Source organism: Halichoerus grypus, chromosome 9, assembly GCF_964656455.1.
Source record: "Halichoerus grypus chromosome 9, mHalGry1.hap1.1, whole genome shotgun sequence".
Classification (NCBI taxonomy): domain Eukaryota; kingdom Metazoa; phylum Chordata; class Mammalia; order Carnivora; family Phocidae; genus Halichoerus; species Halichoerus grypus.
In genome coordinates, this window is record NC_135720.1 from 105,024,965 (window position 1) to 105,052,134 (window position 27,170).

The 27,170-nt window shown below is 51.8% G+C and overlaps 1 protein-coding gene across 3 annotated transcripts in view; it reads left to right on the plus strand.

Moving 5' to 3' along the window:
* Positions 1-8,659, plus strand: part of MRPL14 (mitochondrial ribosomal protein L14) — a 12,555-nt gene extending 3,896 nt beyond the window's left edge. For all 3 annotated transcript variants that reach the window (XM_036082777.2, XM_036082772.2, XM_036082773.2), the window contains 2 exons: positions 6,158-6,236; positions 8,192-8,659. In XM_036082777.2, the coding sequence (XP_035938670.1) occupies positions 6,166-6,236; positions 8,192-8,558 (438 nt within the window). In that variant the 5' untranslated portion in view covers positions 6,158-6,165 and the 3' untranslated portion in view covers positions 8,559-8,659. The remainder of the gene's footprint in view (positions 1-6,157; positions 6,237-8,191) is intronic.
* Positions 8,660-27,170: the final 18,511 nt, after the last annotated feature.

Below are 27,170 nucleotides of genomic sequence, written 5' to 3' on the forward strand. Positions count from 1 at the left end.
GTCCCAGAGAATGGAGGTGGAAGAGATACGCTTTTCATCATCAGCATCCTGTCTTGGAGTGCAGGGGCTCCCGTAGGATTTTCCTTTTCTCTACTGCCCACCTGCCCAACTGACAACTCCATAAACCTGGCTCCTTGCCAGTGGCCCAGTAGAGGTACTAATGGGAAGGAAATGTGTATGTGATTAAGTAGAAGTTAACTTTGCCTTGTACGGTTTTCCTGAGTTTGACCATACCTAGATTGTTACAGACTTATTTCTGGGACTGTAGGTGTTTGCACACCTGTGAGGTAGCGATGAAGGGGGAGCAAAGCTAGAATAGATAAAATCCACACATTGAAAAACCAATTTGAATAATTGAGAATTGGCATGTATATTAAGGAACCTCTGTTTTAAATACTTTTGTAACAGTGTGGAGCATAAGGTAAATAAATAAACAAGCATGGGACAAGAACCCTGGAAACATTTTATCTTTGTGAATCAAATTGAGAAATGGGGTCCTTGCTGGTGGCCTTGTTAGAAAGAGCCCACTGTGCCATGGAGGGAAGCTTTGCTTATTGATAGTGATGCTGTGAAAACTGACACCTTGGCATGAATCCGATCAGCTTCAGCTTTGGTCCTAGGCTGGGCTGGGTGTAGTGCAGATATTTATTGAAAAGACAGGGGCACCTGGGTGGCTCAGTCAGTGAAGTGTCAGACTCTTGGTTTTGGCTCTAGGTCAAGATCTCAGGGTCCTGGGATTGAGCCCCATATGGGGCTCCATGCTCAGCGGCGGGGGGGGGGGGTCCTGCTTGAGATTCTCTCCCTCTCCCCCTTCCCCTCACTTTGCGCATGTACACTCTCTCTCTAAAAATCTAAATAAATAAATCAATCTTAAAAAAAAAAAGCTTTTTAGGTGGATGGGGGATTGGTTAGATGGGTATTAAAGAGGACACTTGTGATGAGCACTGGGTGTTGTAAGTGATGAATCATTGAATTCTACTCCAGAAACCTATATTGCACTGTATGTTAACTAAGTAAAATTTAATTAAAAAAAAAAGGACAGCTTTTTAATTCCTGAGTTTTATAAGATTCGACAGAGGAGAAAGAGTGCTTACCCTCTGTGTGGTGTGTTTGTTTCTGTGAAGTTTATTAGTGGTTAAAGCAGCCATCTTATCTGTGTAGGGTGCAATAGAAACAGACTTCTGACTTTGGACAGTCAACAAGTTGCTTAGCATTTTGGACTTCATTTCTTCATCTGCAAAATGGTACTTGATTGAGCCCCCAGAACTATTCAAAACCTTTAGCAGATTCAACCCTTTGCAGACTGTTGCTGTTTATTATTTGTCTATAGGTTTCTGTTGGGTGCTCATGAAGGGAATCATCCAGGGGTGCCTGGTTGGCTCAGTCAGTAGAACATGCAACTCTTGATATCGGAGTTGTGAGTTCGAGCCCCACGTTGGGTGTAGAGATTAAGTCTTAAAAAAGAAAAAAAGGGAGTCATCCAACAAAATGATCTATGAAAGTACTTCGAGAATTGTAACATGTTCTACTTGTGTGAGGTTAAAAAAAAAAAACCCACAAAACTTCCTAAAAGAGACTAATTGTACAATAAAACAGTAATGAGTTTTTAAGCAACAAATAAGAGTACTTACAGGTACAGGAAGATTGGGGCGACACCTGCAGGAGATGGGAGGGCCTATGTCTGCATGGTAGGGCAGAGGGCCAGGGAGTGCCTTTTTTGATTCCTGGAAGCTGATAGGCTTCTGCTTTTCCCTGTTTTAATTAAGAAGGACATTTCTAGGGGCGCCTGGGTGGCTCAGTCGTTAAGTGTCTGCCTTCGGCTCAGGTCATGATCCCGGGGTCCTGGGATCGAGCCCCACATCGGGCTCCCTGCTCAGCGGGAAGCCTTCTACTGCCTCTCCCACTCCCCCTGCTTGTGTCCTCTCTCTCTCGCTGTCTCTCTCTCTCTGTCAAATAAAGTCTTAAAAAAAAAAAAAAAAGGACATTTCTATCCTTACCCTAGGTGTTTTTCCTTTTTGTGACTGGGCCCTGCATTTGTATGGCTTTTCTTTTCAGTTACTGACAATGTGCTTTGAACATGGCTTTGTGATTGTGCTGAACTTTTGATTTTTTTTTTTTTTTTTTGGTTTGTTTCTTTGGAGCCCATCCTTTTGAGAGGCCTTTAAAATGTACATAACAGGGGCGTCTGGGTGGCTCAGTCGTTGTCTGCCTCAGTCGTTGTCTGCCTTCCAACCCCCACATCGGGCTCCCTGCTCTGCAGGAAGCTTGCTTCTCCCTCTCCCACTTCCCCTGCTTGTGTTCCCTCTCTTGCTGTCCCTTTCTGTCAGATAAATAAATAAAATCTTAAAAAAAACCAAAAAACAAAAACGTACATAACACGTCAGGCACTTAAAGATGGAAATAGTTTAGGTGGAAACAATGAATACATATAATACTAAGTATACCATTTTGCTGTTCCTTGCTCAAGTAGTGCTATATTCCTGCTTTCTACAAAGCACCAGAGGTATAGACTCTGTCTGTTTTTCCAGCTCAGTCTCTGTGCATTAAAATTCATTAAACACAAGTTCCCTGTGTCTAAGGAGGCTTTCCCAAGTCACTAGGAGCCTGAGTGAAGGACACAAGAAAGACCACCAACCCCCCAGCACGGAGCCTCTTTGGAGCTGGAGCATGAATTGCAATTGCAGATTGAATTGTATTCACTTAACAGATACTTAGTAAACTCCATTCATGTGCATTGCACTGAGTCTTCTGAGTGTGCAGCAATGAGCAATGCAGGCCTGGTCCCTGCCCTCACCGAGTGTATTTCCAAGGGGACCTATAAAGTGATGTCAAGTAAAAAGCTCACCTATGTGTCCCTGAAACTTACAGGGCCTTCGGAACAGAAGCGGAGATCTTAAAGCTAAACCAGGATGGAAAATGAGTACAATTCTTGGATTGTATTAAGTAATCTCTTTCTTTCATTCCCTCCCTCCCTCCCCTCCTTCCTTCTCTTGCTTCCCCTTCCCCCTCTCCGGAGAGGTTGTGATTCATACTCTAAACCCGGAGGGCAGTACTTGGTGCTGACCAGGAAGTGGCATGAAAAGCCATCTCTGGCACTGGAGTCTCCAGAGTACCTGGCCTCTGAGTGAGAGTGTTGTGGAGGAGGGAATATCTTTGGGTTAGTTTCCTGTGCGAACACAAGATTCAGAATGACATTGCTTGTGAAGCAAAGCATTATGTATATAGACTGCTCCAAAGTGAATCAGGGCCTGTGTCTGCTGATGGATTTATGCTGGGAAATAACATCAAGGTCAGTCGGAGCTGCTTTGAAGTAAATTGCTGCCTCCATTACTCTGGCCTGATCCAAGCCAGTTATTTAGTGGTGGGATGAGGTGATTTTCCACAATGGGTACTGTAGGCACCAGGCCCAAGAGATGATTCCAGGGGCTTGTAAACCTGGCATGGGCTAATCCTCCCATGACTGGCACCGTGGTTCTCCTAAAGCATGTTTGCATGTGATGTCCTGGTTCCTGATGCACAGATAAGAGCTCTGCATCGTCTGGCTTTCCTTCTGTGTAGAGCCATGGGTGAGGGGAATCTGTTCTTCTGTTGGCTACCTCATTTATTTTATTCCACAAATATTCTTTGCATTCCTACTCTTTCAATAGCTGCTGGGGTCTTTTGCTGGGATGGGAGTGGAGGGGACCACAGTTTTTGTTTTTTTTTTTTCAAGAAATAAGGGACATGGGACGCCTGGGTGGCTCAGTTGATTAAGCATCTGCCTTCAACTCAGGTCATGACCCCAGGGATCAAGCCCCTCATCAGGCTCCTTGCTCAGCAGGGAGCCTGCTGCTCCCCCTGCTGTGCTGTCTCTCTCCGTCAAATAAATAAAATCTTTAAAAAAAAAAAAAAGAAAGAAAGAAAGAAGGGACATGTATATAGTAAGTGAATATATTTGATTCTTTTGTGCTTTTATGTTCATGGGAATGCTTACTGCTGTCCATTTGATGTCTTAAGTCCTTTGGGTGTGGAGGTCACCATCAGATCCACTAAAGAGCTAGTGAAAAGTCTGGATTGGATTGGACCTCGTCTTGTGAAAATGGAAGTACCCCCTGGAGATGTGAATGTATTACTCCTGTGTCTGAGGGCAGTGCACATAATCCTCGTGATCTGAGTCTCTATGATCTCTGAATTCTGGTGTGAGTTCAAGTGCCATGTTACCAAGACCTCTGGCTCCTGAGTTTTGGAGAATGAGTAGCTAGAACTAGAATGTGAAGGGTTATCAGCCTTATCTGAAGACAAGTATCCAAATGCATGCAGTTGCCAGAGTTTGGATAGTGAACGTTGGAGCTGTGAGAGTTCCTCTGGCACGGGATCCCCAGATGTCCTCAGTGTGCAGGAGGGGTTAGCAAGTGATGCTGCAGTTTTGCCCGAGGCTTACTGGGGGAGATGTGTTGGGCGCTGGCTCAGATTTAGCCAGGCAGAGACGGGCATAGGTTGTGGGGGTGGCTTGTGAACGAGGCACGGAGAGGAGGTTTAGGTTTGGGTTTGTGCCCAGGCTGCCCAGCAGATTTTAGAGAGGTGCCTTGAATCGTGGGTTTGTTGTACCCAAGTCGGGAAAGTTCTGGGAAGCCCCCAGCACTTCGGCAGCCCTTGGCTAACATATGTGTTATTGAGGAAGAGGTGCAGTGTGGAGAGGCAGGGTGTTGCAGTTCTCAGGAGAGGGAATGTGAGTGGGTGGTGCTGGGCTAATCTTGAGGGTTCTGTGGAGGAGCTGAGGAGCCTCTTTTCTCCCCAGGAATGAGAAAAAGGGCCCGCCAGCGTTAGATGGGAAAGCTTGGCTGAAATCAGAGGTCACTGCAGCCTGGACCAGACAGACTGCTTTTCAGAGCCCTTTTTTTTTTTTTAGATTTTATTTTATTTTTTGACAGAGAGAGCGAGAGAGGGAGCACAAGCAGGGGGAGTGGGAGAGGGAGAAGCAGGCTTCCCGTGGAGCAGGGAGCCCGACGTGGGGCTCGATCCCAGGACCCCGGGATCATGACCTGAGCTGAAGGCAGACGCTTAACGACTGAGCCACCCAGGCGCCCTGGAAAAATACTAATATTTAAAGTTAAACCGTGTTAGCTGTTGAGTAAGAGCGTGGGTTCAGGAAGCTCTTGGCTGTGTGACCGTGGGCGAATTCTTTCACCTTGCTGGTTAGAGAATTACTCCTCATGTGTAAGATGAGCCTAACACTAAGGCCTGTTTCGGAGAGGTTTTTGTGAGGCTTAAATGAGATGGTACCGTAAGGTACTTGTCTGGTCTTCCTCAGCAGATTTCTCCATGAGGCCCTCTGCAGCCACACCCGGGGCTAGAGCAGGCGTGTCATGCGGCTGGCATTGCCCCCTGGCTGTAGGGTGTTCTTCAGCCTGCCCCTAAGTGACGCCTGGGTGTTGTGGGCCGCTGGGGGTTGCTGTATTTGTTGGTGCTAGCGAGCCGCAGGGTTGGGGTTCTGCAAGTTGGAGGCCCTGGTGTTGGGTCGGTGTTTGTTCTTCTATCTTCAACTTGCTCTCCCAAATTCCGCTTTCAGCTGTGGTGGGGGGCAGGTAGTTTTTCTGTGTATATTGTTGTTGGGGAGACTGACCCAAATAGAGGCTTTGGTCAGTGGCTTGGCAGGAGTATCCTTTGGCTCTACTTGGCTAGCCCTGAGCTACCCAGGTGTTCTGGTGCTTATATTTGGGGAAAGGTGACATGGTGACAAGACAATGTGGCAGTTGCTCAGGTAATCTACCTGCAGGGGGTAGAAGCTCTGGTTTCAGGAGGCACTCGGCACTAGCGTGCGGGCTTTCCTCTCTGGAGGACTTGGGGAGGGGTCACTGGTTGGGTGTATACCAGAGGATTCCTGCTTTCTTCCTGCCTGTGGAAATGATGTAAGCAGGAAGGCATCTCTGTGCTCTTGTATTATAGCAAGAACTGCTGTGGGCCATCCAGCTCTCTGACCCCAGTTAGAATATGAATCAGCAAAACTGTAGCTGGAGTTCCATCTAATCATCTGCGTATCTTTTAACCACTAAGATTTATATTTAGTGACTAATGATCTTATGCTAGAAGTACCATCTCCCACACAAGTCCCCGGCAGGCTGGCTCTGAGTAAGGACACTGACTTAGAAATAAACCCTTTCCCCCTCTTTTCCTGCAGGATTTGCCATGGCTTTCTGTGCTGGGCTCTGGGGCCCCTTCACCCATGCAAGCAGAGCGCTCAGCCAGCGCAGTTTCAGGTAACTTTCCCATTCGGTTCTTAGAGCTGTGTCTCTGAGTGAGCCTCCCATCAGGGCTGGGTGTTATGCGACTAGAAAGGGAGTTGGAACTCACAGAGGTGGGCTTGGCATCTGGGAAAGCTAAACGGGCCAGAGCAGCTGGGGTTTGGCTGGGTTGGGTAAGAGGATTGGTAAGGACGTGACCTTGCTGTTGGAGGTGGGGTAGGGAATGGCCGACAGTAGAGGAAACTTCAGTCCTTGCCGGATTCTTGCAGTGGCTCCAACATCTCTCGACCCTGTCATTCCCCCAGTGCGTGAAAACCTTCTCTTTTAAAAACAGAAATCTCTTTTTAAAATATTACATGCGTATTACCAAAACTCAGGCGTGGTAGAAGTGTGACAGCCTCACCTCCTTTTAGACGCCAAGCCGGGACACAGAGCACGGGGTGCGTTATTGTTGGCAGACATGCCTCCTGGCCCCATTCGTGCACTCACTCCCTGGCATTTACTGAGCACTGCGCCTGGGGTTGCTCATAGATGAATAAGAATCACTTCCTGTCCTCAAAGAGTCTTCACAGTTGGCCACAGGAGCAAGCTTGGAAACAAATAGCTCAGAGGAGATGTGACCAGTATAATAACAGGGGTTTGTACGGTGCTTTGGATGGCTTGAGACGGGCTGCTAACAGAGGAGGGGGAAGGGGGCGCAGAGGCAGCCTTCACAGAAGGGAAGTGGGAGCAGGCCCCGGCCGGGCCTCCGGGGGGTGGGGGGTCAGTGGTAAGAGATTGTGGCCCTCGGACGGCAGGTAAGTGGGGGCCAGGTTGTCGACAGTGTAGACAGTGCTGGACCACTGAACAGTTCTAAGGGGAGTGTTCTCAGCTTTATGTTCTAAAAGAGAGCCCCTGGCTGGCAACGTGAGGCCCACGGAACCAGTTCGGATGCTCATGTAACAGTCTTGGTGTAAGAGAGAAAGCTGCCAAACTGAGGAAGTGTTGGTGGGGGTGGAGGGAGAGGACAGAGGGGCTTCACGGCTAGTGTCAGTAGGGCTTGGCAGCCGGGGTGCTGATGGGGAGAGGCTTGCGGTGTGGGAGCTGGAGGACCCGTTAGTCTAAGTAAGACCTGCAGCAGCATGGGAGGTGTGCGAGGGGGCTGATGAGGTCAGCGTGGGACCTAGTGAGTCTGCGGGATCATTGGGACATGTGGGGAGCATGGCTAGAATACAGGAGGGAAGTGAGGCTGGAGATGGAATTTACTAGTTGGAAGCAAAGGGAATCAATAAAATTGCCCCAGAGTAGGCATGTGGAATGCGAGGGGAGAGCCTAGGGTTACCCTGGAGAATGTAGCACTTAAGGTGCTGGCATCAGGAAGATAGAAATCCCACTGTTATCAGACGCTTAATAATAGCTTATCTGCCTTTAATAGGTACACTTTAAAAAAAATTCCATTCTAGTGGGGAAAAATGCACTGAGACAAAAGATCGTTACCTTGACTTATTTCTGGTTTCTTCTTTTATGTCAGGGGACTCCCTTAGCAAACCTACTCACTCCTATCGTCTGGCTCCCAGCAACACATAGACGGGGAGGTTTGGGAATCAGTGTATTCTGGGGGAGCAGGTTTTACAGGCTAGGCAGTGGGTGAGGCCTGGCCCATAAAATAGTCCCTTAATTCTCAGAGTTCTTTTGGATACCAAAGGCTTTCAGTTAGGCTGCCATGAAGTTCGTTGTGACAGAAAATTGGGTTCTATTTAAAACCCCTCCAAATTGAGATGTTGACCCAGCAGCAGAAGCTTTTGACTGTGAGGAAACTGTCTTGGGCACAGAGAAGTCTTCGCAAGCACCTGACTTTCTGTCAGGGCCCTGGGTTTTGCTCTGTTCAGTGCGTTGTTGCTAACGTGTGATGTCTCCCAGGCCTTGTCCTCAGAGGCCTCTGCACCCTGACCAGGAGAGATACAGACCTCAGACTTTTTTTCTTTCCCCAGCACCACCGGGAGCCTCAGTGCAATTCAGAAGATGACGCGGGTCCGTGTGGTGGACAACAGTGCCCTGGGGAATACCCCATACCATCGCCCTCCTCGTTGCATCCACGTCTATAACAAGAACGGGGTGGGCAAGGTGGGCGACCGGATACTGCTGGCCATCAAGGGACAGAAGAAAAAGGCACTCATTGTGGGGCATCGCATGCCCGGTCCCCGGATGACCCCCAGGTTTGACTCCAACAATGTGGTCCTCATTGAGGACAATGGGAACCCTGTGGGGACCCGAATTAAGACACCCATCCCCACCAGCCTACGCCAGAGGGAAGGTGAATTTTCCAAGGTCCTGGCCATTGCTCAGAACTTTGTGTGATCAGGGCTCGGGCCGCTGGCTGTGGTGGGACTCATGGGAGGGAACTCGGGGCCCCATGGCTGGGGAACAGTGTCCTGTGAAAAAATAAACCTTTTCATGTATGTTTCCTCCTGAGCTTTTTGGGATGTGGTCATGAGGTAAGCAGCACCGAAGCAGTTAAAAGGTGGCCTAGCCTTGTCTGGTCACACCGATGGCATGAGGTAGCCTATGAGCTCATCCAGGATTATCAAGCTCTGGAAAATGGAGGTACAAACCAAATTCGTAATATACAGTTGGACTCTGTCACTTTCTCACCAGGCAAGCTTTTTTATTTTTTATTTTAATTTTTTTTTTGCCATTCAGAGTATCCTCTTTCTGTGTTGGAGGGCTCGAGATATTAAATGGTTATGAAGATTGCAGGTTAGCATGAATAAGGGCAGAGGGACTTGTTCCATCTAGTGGAACATTGCCTTCAGGCTTCAATGGAACCCAGGCAGTGATCCTTTCTTTACTGTGGGGGTACCTTCTGTGAGGGACCAGAACACTCCTGTGTGTTCAGCAGTAGAAAGCTTCTTGCCTTGACTGCTGGGGAAATGGATTAGCCTTTCTGTTTTGCAGATGACCTGATTTGGGCCTGTGCGGGTGAGTCCATTGATTTGTTGATCTGGGGGAAGATTTGGGGGCTCCCTGAGTTCCTTTAATGAGATCTCATCAACTCATTTATAAATCCTTTCCTTTATTCATTCAGAATATCCTTTGCACACGCTCATTGTATATCCCAGTGGCCTCTCAGCGGTAGAATAGCATAATGATTAAGAACACAGGCTCTGTAGCCAGACTGCCTGGGTTTGAATCCTGACTCCACCACTTACTACTTACTGACTTTGGGCAAGTTTTTTAATTTTATTTATTTATTTATTTAATTTTTATTTATTTGACAGAGAGAGAGACACAGCGAGAGAGGGAATACAAGCAGGGGGAGTGGGAGAGGGAGAAGCAGACTTCCTGCTGAGCAGGGAGTCCGATGCGGGGCTCGATCCCAGGACCCTGGGATCATGACCTGAGCCAAAGGCAGACGCTTAACGACTGAGCCACCCAGGCACCCCTGGGCAAGTTTTTAAACTTCTCTGTCCCTCAGTTTCCTCCTCTGTAAAATGGGGATATAATAATGGCACCTACTTGGTAGGAATGATGGGAGAATTCAGTGACGTAGTACCTCTAAGTGCCTGGCAATAATAAGCACTCAGGAGGTATTAGCTAATTTCTGTTACTACTCTGCATGCACCAGTCCTGAAGAAAAACGGAGAGTGCAAGTAGATGAGGTCCTCGCCTTCATGGAGCTTACGGTGTTCCCAGGGGAAATCGACACAGATCACCTAAGTACTCGGATGCACATCCTCAAGTGGGAAAGTGCCTGTGATAATGGGAGTAGACTTTTTTTTTGAGGGATTGGAGGCAGCTTCCCCGAGAAAGGGTTGCATCAGCTGCTTTCCGAGGAATGATTAGAAGTGATAGAAGCATACTGGTTACCTGGGGCTGGGGAGGAGTGCGGACTCGAAAGGGGAAGAGGGGAAGGAAATAAATGGATAGGCGTTAGTTAGGCGGAGGGAAAAATATTCCAGGCAGAGGGAAGAGCACATGCAAAAACCCTGTGGCAGCGGTGAATGGAATACCCACCAGGGACTTGAAAAAGCCAGTGTGGCTGGAGCAGGGAGAGTGGGCTGGAGCGTGGTGTAGGGTGAGGGCAGGAGAGAAGCAGGGCCAGGCTGTGCAGGGCCTTGTAAGTGCCAGGCAGCTTTCCTTGTCCTGAGGGCATCAGCATACTGTTGGGAGTATTCAGCATGTGGGGTCGGGGAGCTGGGAGAGGAGATTTGCTTAGATTTGCTCTGTGGACAGAGGCTAAGGGAGGCCAGAATGGCCAGCATAGGCTTTGCAGCAGACCCTGTGAAGATGATGACGAGTTGGGTGGGGATGGTGGTGAAGGAAGGGAGTAGAAACCTCGAGGAGGCTCAGTTCACTGGGCTCGGTGGTACATTTCGCCGTTGGGAAGGCCAAGAATGGGTCCTGGGTTCCTGGCTTCCACGCCTGGATGGTTGGTCCTACCAAGCATCGAGGGGGCAGGGCCCTAGGAGCAGTCTGGGTGGGAGAGGTAGCAGTTGGGGGCCTCTGGATGGGGGTGCCTTTGAGACACCCAGGAGGTATCAAGTAAGTAGCTGGATGTAAATGATCTCATAATTGGAGCGGCACTTAGTATCTGTTTTGAAAGTGTTTATGTGTCTGTCTCTTCTTGGGTCCCTCCTAGTCCTTAGGTTTGGCAGGCACGGGTCCATGTTTTAGATGAGGACACTGAGTTTCTGAGGTAACGTCATTTCATGGGGTCTTAAAACTAATAGGTGGTAAAGCTGGTCTTGAAGTCAGTTCCTGGGACTTACAACTGAGGGGTCTTCTAACAACATTATGGGGTCTTACTTTTGGGGTTGATGAGTCCTCTCCACCTTGAATTGATTCTCTAGCTGTGATCCTAGAGCCTGCTAAGTCCTGACTGCAAGGAAGCGAGGACTAGTAGTTTTCTGTCCCCCTGGTTGAGGCAGGCGCTGCTTCCCCCACCCCAGGGTTCCTCCGACTAAGCTTGATTCAGGGTACCCTGGGTGCTTTCGGAGCTAACGTCCCTTTCCTTCCGGCCCTCCGCAAGGGCTGCTGGAGTCTGTGGCTGGCCTGCTCTGCTGCCGTGGCTGACCGTGGCCCAGGAGGAGGACTCCCACCCAGACCGGGCCCTGCTTTGTCAGTGGTGGGTGTCTCTCCAGCTGCACCCACTGGTACTCAGCAAGCTCCTCACTGCCCTGCTTTCCAGGCTGCTCCCCAAAGATTCAGGGAGAAGAGACCCCTGTCCTGGAAGGGAAGGCAGAGTTGTGATTCTCAGCCGGGCACCACCTGTTAGGGGCTGGGCCTTTGCTCTTTCCTGAGCTGCCCCCTTGCATTGCAGGCCCCTTGCCTTCTGGGGTCAGGCTCAGTCCTTCCTGTGCCCTTAGTGAGCAGACAGCGTATGGATCCTGTCACGAGTGTGCGGGGTCCTGCTGCTCTGCCACAGGCTTACCCAGGTCATTCAAATGACTGTCCTCACTGTCCCCTCCTCTGGTCTTCCGTGGGCTTAAACACCCCTCCCAAGGTGTTCTCTGCTGACCACTGGAAGGCTGTGGTTTCCACAAAGCCGAGTGGCCGGAGCCTGCTCTCTGTGACGCAGGCCTTCCCAGCACACAGCCCAGAATAGCCTCAGCTTTGCTGCTTTTCCAGCTGCCCTGTCACTTTGCAAACTGGGATCTAATTTGCTGTCCGCCCTCCCCACCCCAGTGTCTCAACCAGTACCACTTTCTTTGCTCATGAAATATTTATAATCACAGATTATATTTCCCAATGGGTCTAAGCTGGCTTTTGTTGTTTTCCCTTCTGCACCCTTAAGAAGCTGCCCCTGACAGGTCAGAGGAGAGCCTTGTGTCTCTTGGTTCATAGGCTTCACCGCGGCGTCTCCTGCGGTGTCCGGCTCTACCCGTAGTTTTACTCCCTCTGCTACGGCTCCGCCGCAGAAATGTGCTGCAAGGGGCTGTAGGTCCGTGGTTGTGGCTGGGAGGCCTGGGCGCGCAGTGGGCCTGTGCTGCTGCCTAGTTGGGCAAGCCATAGCCTCAGGGGAGATGCACGGGGGCTGGGTGCTTAGGGGACCCAGCCAGTGGGGGGGCCTCTGCAGCCCTTGCCCCAGCCACTTTGAAGGGCATGCCCTTGGCTGCCGGTGGGGACCTGGCCAAAGAATGTGCAGAGATCATCCTGTCACCACCAGCACTCCTGGAAAACAGAAGCCACGTATCTGTGGCAGGGTGGCCTCTTCCTGGGTGACAGGCAGGTCCCTCCTGAGACCCGAGCCCAGCCTGGCTTTAGCGAGGGCAGGCAGTGAGAGACAGTCCATCGGGAGTCAGAATTTGCCTGAGGCTGGCCTTCTGGGTCCGAGGGGAGTGGAGGAGCCCCTCCCTCAGCCCCAGGGTGCGCCTCCTCTGGGGCCCACGGGCTCTGGCCTCACCTGGGCGCAGCCTCCCTAGCTTCCCTGCTCTGTCCCCTCATTGCCTTCCTTAGCCCTTCTCGTGCTCTCTCACGTTTTTTCTCAGCTGCTGAGAATTGTTGGTTTTGATGAAAATTGCATGCTGCTGAAATCAGATGATGAACTGAAATTCAGATCTGTCCTGGCAGCTGTGCTTCTCTCCTCTGGTTCTGTAATCCAGTCTTTAACAACAAGCTGTGGGACTCTGTTTTATTCTCTCCCACCTGGAGGATGGGTATGGATCACAGTTCAGTTCCACTCAGCATTTTGGACACTTGCCCAAGTGTTTTCCCAAATGTTAGTCATGTTCCAAATTATTTGGACTTCCCGGGTTCACAGTGGTCATGAGTTTGCTTCTCAGTTTTCAGCATCAAGCCAATGTCTTTATGATTTTTTTTTGTCTTTATGACTTTTTTTTTTAAAGATTTTATTTCTTTATTTGACAGAGAGAGACACAGAGAGAGAGGGAACACAAGCAGGGGGAGTGGGAGAGGGAGAAGCAGGCTTCCCGTCGAGCAGGGAGCCCGATGCAGGGCTTGATCCCAGGACCCTGGGATCATGACCTGATCCGAAGGCAGACCCTTAACGACTGAGCCACCCAGGCGCCCCCGTCTTTATGACTTTTTAAAGGCAGTTTCCAGCCAGATTCAGGAACAGCGATGCCTGTTGTCATTTGCTTGATATTATGACAGGCTATCTCATAAGACAGACCACAAGCTTTTTTTTTTTTTTTTTTTTAATGAAAGTGACCTTAAACATTTTGGGAATTTCACAAGAGCTCTTGAACAATCAGGATTGGCAGTTGATTTTAGGGCAAATGTTTACCTGTCAAATAGAAGCAACTCTTGGTCAATCAGGACTGATGATCCAGTGTGGGATCAGAGCCATCCTCTCTGCTTCCCACTCCTGCTCTGGGTTTCCTATAGATATGTAGCAACTCCCGAAGGCAGGAGGGCCGGCACCAGCACAGGAAGAGGAGAGACGGAGCCCTATCCCACCTGCTGGCCCTTTTCGGGGATGCTGCTCCAGGCCTGTGCCAGCCCACACCCACAGGCTAACCCAGTGCCCTTCCTGTACCTTGTTGGCCCCGTTCTTAACTACAGTAATGCCCTGGTTTGCTGCCAGCTCTGGTTAAAGATTTACTGGTGAAGGAGAATGAAACCCCTGCTTGAAAGGTTTTAGGGTTTGTGGATTTTGTGTCTCGTCCCCAAAATTTGCGAACAATTGAGAATTAGTTACCAGTCCTCAGACTTTGCCGCAGATATCCTGTCCCACAGGCTTCCCTTTGTACTTAGTTAAGTTGCTTTTTGGTAGGTAACTTCTTGCAGAGGCAGTCTACGTATATATGTTTTTTCTCTCTTTCATTCCATATAAAAGTTAATTTTAGTCTGACTACTCCCTTTATTTGTAAGATCGTGTTTATGTTTTTAAAAAGCCCGACGCCGAAGTACTTAGTGAAGTGTTGATATCTGCAAAAAATTATCAGTTGATGAATCTAAATGAGTATATGGCAATTGTACTATTCTTTTTTTTTAAAGATTTTATTTATTTGAGAGAGAGTAAGAGAGCACAGACGGAGAGGGATAGGGAGAAGCAGACTCCCAGCTGAGCAGAGAGCCCGATGTAGGGCTCGATCCCAGGACCCCGAGATCATGACCTGAGCCGAAGGCAGATGCTTAACTGACTGAGCCACCCAGGCGCCCCTCTTTTAATTTATTTTAGGTTTGACATTTTCAAAATAATGATAGGGATAAAAGAAATAAAAAGGAGTTACTGCCTTTTTTTCTTTTTCTTTCTCTCTTTTTTTAAAATTTTGATGATCAAACCTGTGTTGGGAACGTGCTCCCACTGGTCAGTGCCCAGCCTGGGTCCCTGTGCCTGAGGCTCTGGCTGGCTGATGGGGACCCGACAGTTCAGCAGCTGGAGCTGTTTAGTCCACTCGCTGCTGCCCACCCTCCAGCTTCTGGCTGGGCCTTTCTCACTGCCTCTTCCCTGTCCCCATGGCCTGGGCTTGGTTTGTATTCTTTCCTTCCTCCAGGAACGTGGCAGAAGTGTTTCTAGCTCTGTTCTAACATCCGGCACATAGTAGATATGCAGTAAGTGTTGAATTAATAAATTACTTCTATTTAAGTTCGTGGTGAGTGTTTAAAGGAAAGGAGAACTTTGTGCTTCCTAAGTACTGTTTGTTTGGTGTGTACTTTGAGTTTTTCCTTCTGTGACATCTGGCTGGGAGCATAGGGTACCTTTCTCACGGGGCATGTCGGATGTAACCCACCTGTGGCTTGAGTTTATTTCAGAACAAAACTGGTACAGTTTGTACCTTTCACTATGACCATGTGGACATGGGGGCTGAGGAGCTCCCCAAACTTCACAGATGAGGGAAGCAAATTCAGGATGAGAACTCAGATTTTCTGGTTCCCAGCCCACTTATTTTCACTGCACTTCAGCATCACTGAGCACTTCTTTCGCCACTGAGCTCAGAAATCTGAATTTCTGAAAACCCTTTTGGAAGGGGCAACACCTCCCCAGCCTGTCGGGGCAGAAAGCAGCATTGGTGTGAGGAGCTGGGAGAATCCTCTGTGACTGGGCTTGCCGGGTGGGGCTGGTTGGGGAGGAGGGACGGTGCTTGTGCTGCTGTGGGCTGAAGCTTCCCCTCTGGACCCTGCATCCCCTCCTGGGTCCCAGGGCTTCAGAGACCACCTCGCTGCCTTCTCTTCCTTCCTCTGAGCAGCAGGGTGCTTCCTCCCGGGGGTCTGCCTGAGTCGTGGACACCCCCACTGGCAAACCTCCGCCTCTTCGGAGCACTTCCGCGTTGCAAAGTGCTCTCACCTTTGTGGTCTTACCTCATGCCTGCTGCTAAGGTGTGTCCCAGCCTTGAATTCTGTGACTCCCGCCTTGGTGACAACTCTGGGTGGTAGGTCAGGTTGAGGTCTTTATTTCATAGATAGTAAAACTGAGTGAGTATGCAGTAGAGTTGGGCCCAATGTTCTTTTTATGCTCTGTGGGGCCTCTGCTGTGCTTTGTATGCCCCTAGCACGGCCCTTTTCACACCACTTTGTAATTGGGCAGGCCCCAGGCGCTCAGGAGTGTCCGTCCTGTTCTCTGCTGTCTCCCTGGTGCTCAGTAGGTACACAAAAAATATTGACAGCTCAAAGACTAAAGTCTGGATTCTTTTTTTTTTTTTTTTTAAGATTTTATTTATTTAGAGAGAGGGAGAGAGAGCAAGTGGGACAGAAGGGGCAGAGGGAGAGAATCTCAAGCAGACTTGGCGCTGAGCGCAGAGCCTGATGTGGGGCTCGATCCCAGGACTCTGAGATCATGACCTGAGCTGAAATCAAGAGTTGGATGCTTAGCCAATGGAGCCACCCAGGTGCCCCAAAATTTGGATTCTTAATTTAGGAGTCTGTGTTTAGATGTTTAGTATAGGAGTGTGCAAAATTAAGACATTTTCAGAGTATTTCCAAGGACCGGTGCTGGACAGGGTTGCATGTCTCTGTGCAGGTCCTTACCCGTGGACTTCACCCACACAGGACAGATGCCCAGTGCTTCCTGCTCATAGGACGTCTGCCCATGATGAGTGTAGACTGGTAACCCTGTGAAACCAGAGTTCACATTCATGTCCAAAGTGTCAAGATGTGCTTTCTTGGGGAGAACTCATGATGAATGTGGCTTTTGGCCATACTTTTGATATCTCTTGCCAGGACTAGCCGGGATGAAAAAGGAGCCCTTTACTGGAACTTGCTTGCTTTCTTTTCCAAATAATAAAATACTTTTCCCCCTCCTAAACTTGGTTTCGTTCATATGAAAATTTTAGTCCCTTCAAATGTTTAGGCAACAATATAAAAGAGAGTTACAAGGTGGCTTATGGGGCAGTTGTTTGTACAGGGGTTCAGAGGACAGCAATCCCCTTCAGGCTGTGGGGACGGAAGGAGTGAGATGAAGGTAAACGACTCACCCCTTGCTGCAGGTTCGTCGGGTTCACGTGATGTCCTTGGAAGCAGTCAGCAGTCCTCAGGCTCGGGACAGAAAGAGGGTGGAAAAGAAAGAGGAAGAGATGCTGTGACAGTGACAATGTGCCACCATAAGTTGGCTTCAGCATTAAGTGCCAAGGCTGTTGGTTACTTCTTGTTGACAAAGCTTTTCTACCTTCCTCCATCTTGATTCCTCCACCGTCCCCACCCGGAAAGGTACTAAATAAACACGCTTCTTGCTGAAGTTGAGTTTCTAAATCTTCACCACGTTTAGGAGAAAAGAAAGTTGTGCAAGGGATAAGGCAGTGGTGCTTAACTGGGGACATTTGTCAATATCTGGAGGCGTTGGTGATTGTCACGACTGGGGGTGGCATCTAGTAGGTAGAGACCAGGGTCAGTGCTAGACATGCCACGATGTACAGGACAGCCTCCACAACACAGAACATCCGGCCCCAAGTGCCGATAGTGCCAAGGATAGGAAACCCTGGGATAAGAGTGGTTGTGTGTAAGGGGACCAGGGACATCCGGGAGTCACAGTCAACCATCGGTCCCTAAATAATGGTGTTGAATTAGAGGTGTGAAACCCTCTAACACCGAAATCCATGAAACTCTCTATTGGTCGCTGTTTACCTGCCATTTTACCCTGGCTTGAGCCCTAAAGGTAGGGCAGCAGCTAATGGGGGATTTAGAAGGGTGGAGAAATAGACCAGCAGAGTCAAGGCCATCAGAGGACTAGGTGCTGGGCTCGCAGAGCGTGGACGGAGGGTCTCAGACCGCATGAGAGCCGTGCGCTGGGGTTGCAGGCAAGGCTGTAGGTTGGGCTCAGCCATATCACTCGCCGGTTCGGTCACGGAGGCTAATCACTGTCCTCCAAGGTTTGGCTTCTGCCCCTGCCCCCATTCTCCACGACAGGCCTAGTGGTGGCACTCGCAGCCTTCTTAACTTACAAATCTCACAGCCGTGGTGTCCCTTTGGGTTTCCCCTGCTTTCCCTGCCCATTCTTAGTTTCCACAGGGTGCTGCTGTTTTCCTAGGGTAGAGTGGCACTCTTGCTGAAGGCCGGGGCCCAGCACGGCGCCAGCATGCTGCAGCCTGCTGCCAAGTTCTGTGACAGTCCGGCTCTCGGTGTAGACATCACATCGCTTTCCTCCTGGGGTCTGACGGCTGATTTTGTGCCAGGCACTTGACACATTCTGTCCCAGCTAGTCCTTGCTATGACACTGTGTGACCCCTGTGCCTGATACATGAGTGAGCAAACCCAGGCCGATGACGGGCCGGGATTCGAAGGCAGGTCTGTCTGACCTCACAGCTCCTGTTCCTTCTGCCGCACTGACCTGTGCTGGGGATCTTTCTTGGTAACGTGCCCTCCCTCAGCTGGTGAAGTCTCCCGGAAGCATCAGTTGGATGGATAGCCACTGCGGAGACCCACAGTTGCTTCCAGTTTTCTCTGAGGTCAGTTCCTTCCAGCCGGCCAAGGGCAGCGCTTCTCGCTGGAGGCCTGCTCCCTGCCTTATTTATCAGCACTGTCTCCGGTCCCCTGCAACTTGAGCTTCAGCTCCAGCCGAGGAAGTGGGCCTCCCCTCGCACTCCGTGCCCAGCTGACTGTGGGCCCCCTGGGGCTGGCGCCTGGTCTTGGCTCACTGCGCAGCTCTTAGCACCCAGTACCAAGTGGGTTCTCAGTGTTTGCTGAGTGATTCATCAAACGAAGAGCGCGGTCTTTCGCCGCCCCCATGAAAGGCGGCCTCTGCCTCTCCTAACCCATTCCCACCTGGAAAAGCCAGGCCAAGGAGGTCCTGTGCAGGCCGGCTGAACAGCTCTGCTCACCGGGTCCCGCCAGCGTGGAGTCCCATACTTGGCTGGCCCACCCCTCGCACTCTCCTGCTGCCTTTATGCCCAGGGAAGCCGGCTGAGCCCACGGCTGTGCCTTCGCGCGTGTTCGGCTTGGAATGGCCTCTTCTCCTGGAGACACGGTAGTCATCCTGTGGAGCCCCGCTCGGACAGCTCATCGATTAAATGCTGATCCACTGACATTTATTGAGCCCTGGGCGCAGACATCTTAATTTGCCTGTCAGGGTCCCTCTTGCCCCTCTCTGCCTGGTTCTGTCCCGGAGGCTGACCTGTAGGGACTGTGTCGGGGGCTCCCAGGCCCTCTGACTTCCAGCTGGGTTTGGCCAGGGGGAGGCTCCAGCAGGAGCTCACAGGACAGGAGGAAAGAGAGGGTACGGGGGTACTTCTTGCTGTCCCCCGCCCCTGCAGGGCTGGCTGCATCCCTCAGGCCCCTCTCGGAACAGCTCTGCCACACCCCTTCCAAGCCCCTGGGCCACTGTGGAGCCCACTGTCCTGCCTACACCTTTTTTTTTTTTTAAAAGATTTTATTTATTAGAGAGCACGAGCAGGGCAGAGGGAGAGGGAGAAGTAGGCTCCCCGCTGAGCAGGGAGCCCCATGTGAGACTGGATCCCAGGACCCCGGGATCATGACCTGAGCCGAAGGCAGACGCTTAACTGACTTAACTGACGCTTAACAGGTGCCCCTGCCTACGCCTTTGTTAAACCCTTTTCAAATGATTTTGATGGAGTGGCCCACCTAGTGACCTGCTAGGACCCTACTGGACACAAACATGGATCATGTGAACCCAGATGGCAAACGACGGCCCCTGCCCTGGAGAAGCTCCTGGGAGGTGATGGGGCCGGTTCATTCTATGGGAAGTGTCAGAAAGTGTCTGCCTCAGCAGCCATTAGCCTGGGAGACCCAGAAACACTTCCCGAGGAGATTCCTGGAAGCTGGAAGATTAGTCAGTCCAGTGACATTGTAAACTGGGAGGCGCCTTTCATCCTAACCAAAGGCAGAGATGTGACACTGAGTGGGGTGGACTGCGAACTGCCAACAGTTTGGGGGCCCTAGAGGCTGGCGGGGCTACACCCGACCCTCTCACCACCTGGCTTTAAATACTCCGAGGCTCTTCATCCCAGATTGCGGTTGTCAAGATGGACCAGGCTGCTGAGCGGAGGACCCTCTAACGGCTGATGGGAGGGCCAGGCAGGCGGCAGGGAAATCACTCAGTTCAAGAGATGTAAGAGCACTAGGGTAGGGCAAGGCAGGGATGAAGGATGGGAGTTAGGACATATTTGGGGGAAAATTGGTATTTAGCAGTTTGAGCCAGTTTGGCATAGAGGAGTCATGTTGGGAGATAGGGCAGGGGTCCAGAAACTCAAGAAAGCACAACCGGGCTATACGCGGATAGGTTATCAAGGGCTGAGCTTTGCCTCCAGAGGAACTGTGTGGTGGGAGACAGTGAAGGAGAGTGGGCAGGGAGGGGAGGGGCTGAGCATGGGGCAGGCTGCAGGCTGTGCCTGTCGAGGCGGGGAGCGTGGCCAGCTCAGGGGGTGACTGGCGGTGACCTGGGCCAAGGCAGGGAGGGGAAGGTGCCTGCAGCATCCCTGATACGGCTGGGGCCTGCGGGAGGCCAGTCTGACTGCCTGTGACTGGGGGCGTGGGGCTCGAGGCTGCCCTCTGAGCCACTTTCCTGAAATAAAGTACATCCATGATCCTGAACCTTGAGTCTTAAACCTGCTGGGCCACCCAACTGTGGAACTGCCCCAGATGTGGAATGGGCAGGATCCGATGAACATTTGGAAGTGGAAGGAGGTGAGGGTGCCTTCTGAGGTCTGCAGCCTGGGGGGCTGGGGGAACCCTGGGAGAGGAGAGGAGAGGAGAGGAGGAAGGGAGCTCTTTTCTGGCTATTGAGTTGCAAGTGTTTGGGGGACACTAAACACAAGGTCGGGGAGAGAACAGAGCGGAAGGTTGCAGAGGCATCAGGACGCACGTGGTCACTCGGAGAGAGGAGGGGGAGAGGAGCCAGCAGCCAGGGCACAGCCCTGGAGAGCTCTGGTGTTTAAGAGCTGGCTGGGCAGGAGATCAAGAAGAAATGGGAGGGAGGGAGAAGGGCCGGAGAGAGGTGCGGTGTGAGGAGGAGGTGGTCTCCCCGGTCCCAGGGGGCAGGGGCCCTTAGAAGCGAGGTCTGCAGAGGGATGGGTGGCGTGACCGCCTGGCTGTCACTGGCGGAGAGTGAGGGTGCAGGCAGCCCGCAGTGGGTCGAGGACGGGTGAGGGCGCGCGATGGTCACGAGGAGTGGGGAGGACTTCTTCCAGAAGCTTGTCTGACAAGAGAGGACCGAGAGAGGGCAGCACGAGGAACGCTTTGAAAGGCTGGGAGAGATCCGAGCAGTTTGTACACGGGTGGGTTCTCCTCCTAGCTGGGAGGGGGTCTTTGGTAAGAAGATGCTAGCATATGTAGAAATTACCAACAAACGGAGGCCAGCTGTGAAAATACCCTGAGCAGACAAAACCAGGTTGGTCATATGAGCCAAGCTTAAGTTAGCTTATTTTGCACGACTGACTTGACCTGGGTCACTTCCTGCTTATGCCTCTGGAAATCACAAGCAAAACTGAAACTTTTCCCAAGGTTGATAGGAGGTAACACGGACTAATTCCCTGTCATTTAAGAAAACTCTGACATCATAACCAATCACTGTGCAGAATAAACAGTCACTGCTTCCTCACCATATAAACTGCTTTAAAACAATATACTTGAGCCTCATTCCATGTTTTGGCTTAAGTGCTGACTGCTGCCTTGCACACCGGCTTTTTGGTGTGTGCACAATAAACTTTTATTACTACTTGGGTGATTCACCGGTTTTACTTCTGTTATTTTGGAACTTTTGCTCCCTGGTAAGTGCTAGGGAGTCTGTATCGTCGGCACGAGAAGACCCATCATTAGCACGGTCTACGTTTCACCCTGAAGGCCCTCCGGTGACACCCAGGCCCAAGGAAGGGGACCCCCCCCCGGGAGGAAAGTAGAACAGAGCTGCCTGAGGGAGAGCCGGGGCCCTCGGCGGAGGCGGGCTGAGGCCCCAGGAGGAGTGGATTTGGGGGTCCATCCCTCTGACTTAGGCCAGACGGTGATGTGATGGGGCAAGGGATCACCGGATGGCGCCTTTGTGGCCTTTGGGACAGGTGGGTGTTGCCTAGGGCTTCAGGCAATTTCGATCACATTGAGTGAGCCCCCTCTGCCTGCCAGCCCTCTCCCAAGCATTCGGTGTGCTGATACGATCTTGTCTTCCCAAAGCCTTAGGAGGTAAGGGTTCTGTCAGTCTTCCTGGGCTGGGCCCACGCTGCAGATGTGGGGACTGAGGTTCTGATGCGGTAACTGTCTCGGGTCCCAGGGCCAGGAACTGGTGGAGCTGGGGTGCTCGGCCTCTGCGGTTGCTGCTGGAGGTGGAGGCCCCAACAGAAGGGAGAGCAGGGGAGCCGGAAGGAAGGAAGCGAAGGGCACCTGGGCCGAGCCTGCTGGCAGGCTGGGCGCTCGGGGAGGTCAGTTTGTGTAGAGGGGCGGGCGGGCAGGACCTTGCCGGGTTCCCTCCTGAAAGCCTTGGGAGGGGGAGGCTGCCCCCGGAGAGTGGGGGTGAGGGGTGGGAAAGGTGGGGATCAGCTGCCCAGAAGGAGGGAGAGGGCTGAGGATGGAGAAAGGGTTGTCAGTGTACTAGGGCGCTGGGTCCCTGTGGTTTCCTGCCTGTGCCCTAGAGGCGTCTGCCCAGCAGGGCTCAGTGGCCACGTGCGAGGTGGGGAGAGAAGGTGGCCGTGGACATCCTGGGTCAGGGTCTGCAGGGCCCCCTCTCTCCCAGTGGGTGTGTGGCCCCAGGACAGAGTTGACCCCCCCCTTCCACTCTGGGTCTTGAACACTCTTCTGTTCCTGGGTGCTACGCATGGGGCTGTGCCTGTGGAATTACGAGTCCGCCTCCAGGGGGTGGGAACAGTGCTGCCACCTGGAAATCTTGCTTTTTTTTTTTTTTTTTAATTTTATTTGTTTATTTGACAGAGAGAGGCACAGAGAGAGAGGGAACACAAGCAGGAGGAGTGGGAGAGGGAGAAGCAGGCTTCCCGCGGAGCAGGGAGCCCGATGCGGGGCTTGATCCCAGGACCCTGGGATCATGACCTGAGCCGAAGGCAGATGCTTAACGACTGAGCCACCCAGGCGCCCCGGAAATCTTGCTTTTGTCCCCTGTGAGTTCCTCAAGGACCGGAGCCTTGTCCAGCCCACAGGGGGATTGCATATTTGTTTCCTCAGCCTGGAAGCTCCGCCTGGGAAGGGGCCGGGGCTCCTGCCTCTCAGGAAACCCTGGCTGCCCACTTCGGTCTCTGCCTCTCCTGCACATGTGGACACACTAATACACACACACATCCACATTCATACACATGCACTCACACTCCCATGCGTGCACACACACCTATACACTACTTCGGTCCCAGCGCAGGGTCTGTCCTGTGGTGTCGCCCTGGTGTGGCCCACAGAGGAGGGGCAGGGACTCTGCTCACGGTGTTTCTCATTTGTCCACAGCAGATTTAGGCTCCCAGCCCAAGGGGGTGGCAGGTTCTGAGTGAGCCTTTGTCCTTGCCCTTGAGAGGGTCCTGGTTGTCTAAGGATCTTGGCCGGAAGGAAGGAGGACACAGAGCAGCGCCTACCGCTTGGCACTGGTGACTTTATTCTTTTCACAGCAATCCTATGTGGCAGGGATGACTTCATTTTGTAAAGTGGAAACTGAGGCTCGGGTTAATTAGGTGCCCAGGGTGAGGGATGGCGCCAGGATTTGGGCTAGGTCTGGCTGCAAAGGTCGTCTCCGCTGTAGATGGAATCCTTGTTGGCTAAACCGCCGGGAGGGAAGAGGCTTTATGCTGCCCACCTTGCCCTTTTGAGCACATAACATGGTACTTTGTAAAGACACAAAGTTCACACAGGTTGGTGCTTCTTAGCTTTTATGAGGCCCTCTGAAAACCAGAAAACCCGTGAGGGTTATGGCCCCTCTCCATCCCTCTCTGCAAAATAGTCCATACATCCAGAGGCACGCATAGATAAATTGGGGTATGATTTCAGGGGTTCGAGGCCCCCGAGGCCTCCAGTGGCCCCAAGATTGAGAACTCCCATCAGGTGTATTTGTGAGCAGTGTGACCGACAAGAGGTAGTGTCCCTGCCCCGTGCAGGCCTCCTGCCACAGTGCATAGGTATGTTCCTTTCAGCCCTGCTTTTAATAATGAAACCTGGGAACAATTTGAACAGCCATCAGGAGGGGCAGGTTTGATCAGTAAAGCCCATCCAGACACAATGGTTCCAAGAAAGGAGGACATAGGCGTAAAGAGATGTAGCTCTCCAAGACATATTGTTGAGTGGGGAAAAGCATGTTGAAGAGTGATATACACACACGCATCATTTATATAAAATAAAAGCACTCAACAATATTAGTTATTTCTGCACATGTGGAAAAATGTGTGTTGAATGCCCAGAAAAAGGACTGGGATCATATCCCACAGGGAGTTGGGCAGTTCCAAGCCTGGAAGTCCTGGAGGTAGAGGCTTGGAGTCTTTTCCCATGAAGCATCCATGAATCAGTTGAATTGAGAGCTGGCTGGTCATCAAATCAGGTCAACCCTGTGACCTGGCAGTTCCATTCCCTGAATCTTCAGGCAGGGCCAAGGGGTCATGTGCAAGGACGCTCATGGCAGGATTGTCGAGGGGAGGAGTTGGAGGGAATCCAGATGCCCGGCACCCCGAGAGTGGGGAAATAAATGGTACCCACCAGGGACTAGCAACATGGATGGGTTTTAAAAACCTGGTGCTGAGAGAACGAAGTAAGAAATACATGACATACTAAGCACCAATTAAAAAAAAAAACCATGCACTTGTTTTACAAGAACGCATACAAAAGGTTGGCTGTGGGTGGGGCCGAAGGGGAATAAAAGCGAGATAAAGACAAAGGGTGTGTGGTGAATTCAGTTCCCCCGGGGCAGGTGAGGAGGGAGGCCGGGCTGGTCAAACCGACATTTCTGTGCGCATCACGACATCTAGTGGGCACAAGGGCTCCCAGCTCCCTGGTCCCAGAGCCTGTGCCACGAATATTTCCCAGGACAGCCCAGCAGCGGGTGGTGGTGGGGGGTTTGGGGGAGGTGGGGGTAGAGGTAGCTGTGGGGGGTGGGGGCGGAGGGGTTGGGGGGATGTTGCCTGGTGGGGCCCTTCAGCAGAGGGGCAGGGACAGGCTGGCTGAGGTTTGCTATGGGCAGGTCCAGGGGTGGGCGGTGGCGGGCTCTGCAGTGATTTAGGGGTGGGGGAAGCTTCAGACAGGCTGAGCTCCTCACCACCCACTGTGGCAGGCCAGGGCAGAGGCTGAGACCCAGACGCCAAATCCCCGCATGCCTACCTCAGTCCTGGCAGGAATCATCTGGCGGGGTCATCATGAAAGCAAAGAGGGAAGAAGATGGGCCTGGGGTCTGTGGGCATAAAGAGAAAGCTCTGGGTGGATGGGGTCGCTGGCTCAGGGCCTGGGGCTGTTGGCTAGGAATGGATCATGGACCCAGGCCAGGCAGGGGTGGGGGCGTGGAGTGAAGCAGGGTGGGTCCTGGGGTGAGGTTCTGCAAAGATCCCTCCTTATCTACTGCCTGAGCCCCTCTGCTCTGCCAAATACCCACCAGACAGTTGCGGAGGTCATGTGTGATCAAGATAAGTCTGCCCTGGACCCCGGAAGTAGGCGGGATGGGTGGTTACCCGCAGCACCAGTGATCTCTGGGGTTTGAGGGGCCCTACCCTTCTCCACCTCCCTCTGTAATTCACAACTCACCACTCCCCTCCTTCTTCCTCTCTTCTCCATCAGACTCTGTCCCCTCCTTTATGTTAGCTGTCCCTTTCCCCTATCCCCAGCCTCTCCTGCCTCTGCACTGGAGTTCTCTTCCTAAAGCACAGAGCAGCTTAGCCTGTTCAAGAACCTTCCTTGGCTTCTCATGGCTTGTGAGTCAGTTCCAACATCCTTGCCAGGCACTCAAGCCCCTTATAATCTGGCCCAACCTGCCTCCTCACACTTGTCTTCCATGTTCTGCAATGCATTGCTTCCCATCCCTGAACCAGACCATGTGCTCCCTGTCTCCAGCCTCCGCTCAAGCTGTTTTGAATACTCTTCCTCCCCACTTCTCTGCCTGGTAAAGTCCTCCTCATCCTTAAAGTCCCGTTCAGTTGTTAGCACCTCCGGCAAAGACTGCCCTGGCGAACTGGCCACCCTCCTGCCCTTGTCATTAAATCAGCTGTCATTAATCCCTTTCCAGTTACTGCATTTTGGAACAGCCAGCCCAGTTCCTGTTCAGCAGGTAGAGGAAAGAAGTGTGCGTTCTGACCCCAGACTACGTGGAGGAATCTTGCTTGGCCACTCACTAGCTGTGTGACTGTGGGCAAGGTAATTTACCTCTCTGAGCCTTAGTTTTCTTATCAGCTAAATGCAGGTGAAGCTCTCATTACACAACCCAAATTCCTCACCCCAGTCTGCAAGGCCTTGCCTGACCTGTCTCCGGTCCCTGTCCCTGTCCGGGTAGCTGGCCGCACTCCAGCCCACAGGGACTCCCTCCCCCCTCCCCAACTCTTCATTCTTGAACATAAAGTCCTTTCTTGCCTCCTAGCCTCCGTATCTGCTGTTCTCTACCTGGAATGCTCTTCTTCTCCACCTCATTTCCAATGTCACCTCCTCAGAGAGGCCCTCTGCAACCACCCCCTAAATCGCCGGCTCCACTCTGCTTTGTCCCACCTTCTGTGTATTTTCCCCAATTTAAAATTTTCCTACTTTTTTGGGGCACCTGGGTGGCTCAGTCCCTTAAGCATCTGCCTTCTGCTCAGGTCATGGTCCCAGGGTCCTGGGATTGAGCCCCGTGTCTGGCTCCTGCTTCTTCCTCTCCCCCCACCACCCCCTCCGTGCTCTCTCTCTCTCTCTCTCTCTCTCTCTCGCTGTCTCTGTCTCTGTCTCTCAAATAAATAAATAAAATCGTTAAAAAATTGCTTAAAGAATTTTCCTACTTTTTGCCTTGGTTGTCAGCTCTTGAACTCTTGCAGATGAAGCTTTTGTCTCTGGGATTATGGAAGATGACCAGACTCGATGCATTAGCCCTGGCCTCACCCCTTCTGCTTGCTCATCGGGGAGCCCCTCAGGGCAGGGAGTATGTCTCTGTCATGATTGTATTCTTCACACAGAGCACCAGGCCTGGCCCAGGGTAGGCCCTTAGTCCATATTTGCTGTCTGTCTGCCCATCCTTGTTCTCTTCCCTTCTTTTCTCTTCACAGCTCCTCATGGTCTCCTGATGGCTTCCAGTGCATGCCAGGCTGAGCCTGGCATCTTCCAGAGTAGGAGTGCCTCCCAGGCAGGGCTCTTGCTTTGCTTCCAAGCCCAAACCAGGATTTTCAGTGAGGAGTTTGGGGTACAGTCCTGGCTGTAGCATCTAGAATGGTCTGGTCTAACCTGAGAGACTTGGAGAGGGCCAAGAGGTCCCAGTGTTGACCCTGGGCCCCTCCCAGGTAGAAGAACTTGGGCTGTGAATTGCTCAGGATGAGTGGGCTCCACATAGTCTAATGAAGTCTCATTTGGTTTACAAGAAAATTGGTCCCTGAACATGGCTTGTCCCTTCTTAAGCCAAACTAGAGGTCTGGTAAATGGGAGGTGCTATGGCTCCATGTCACCCCCTTCATTGCTGGAGGACAGGCCTCTGGCGCCAGGATGCAG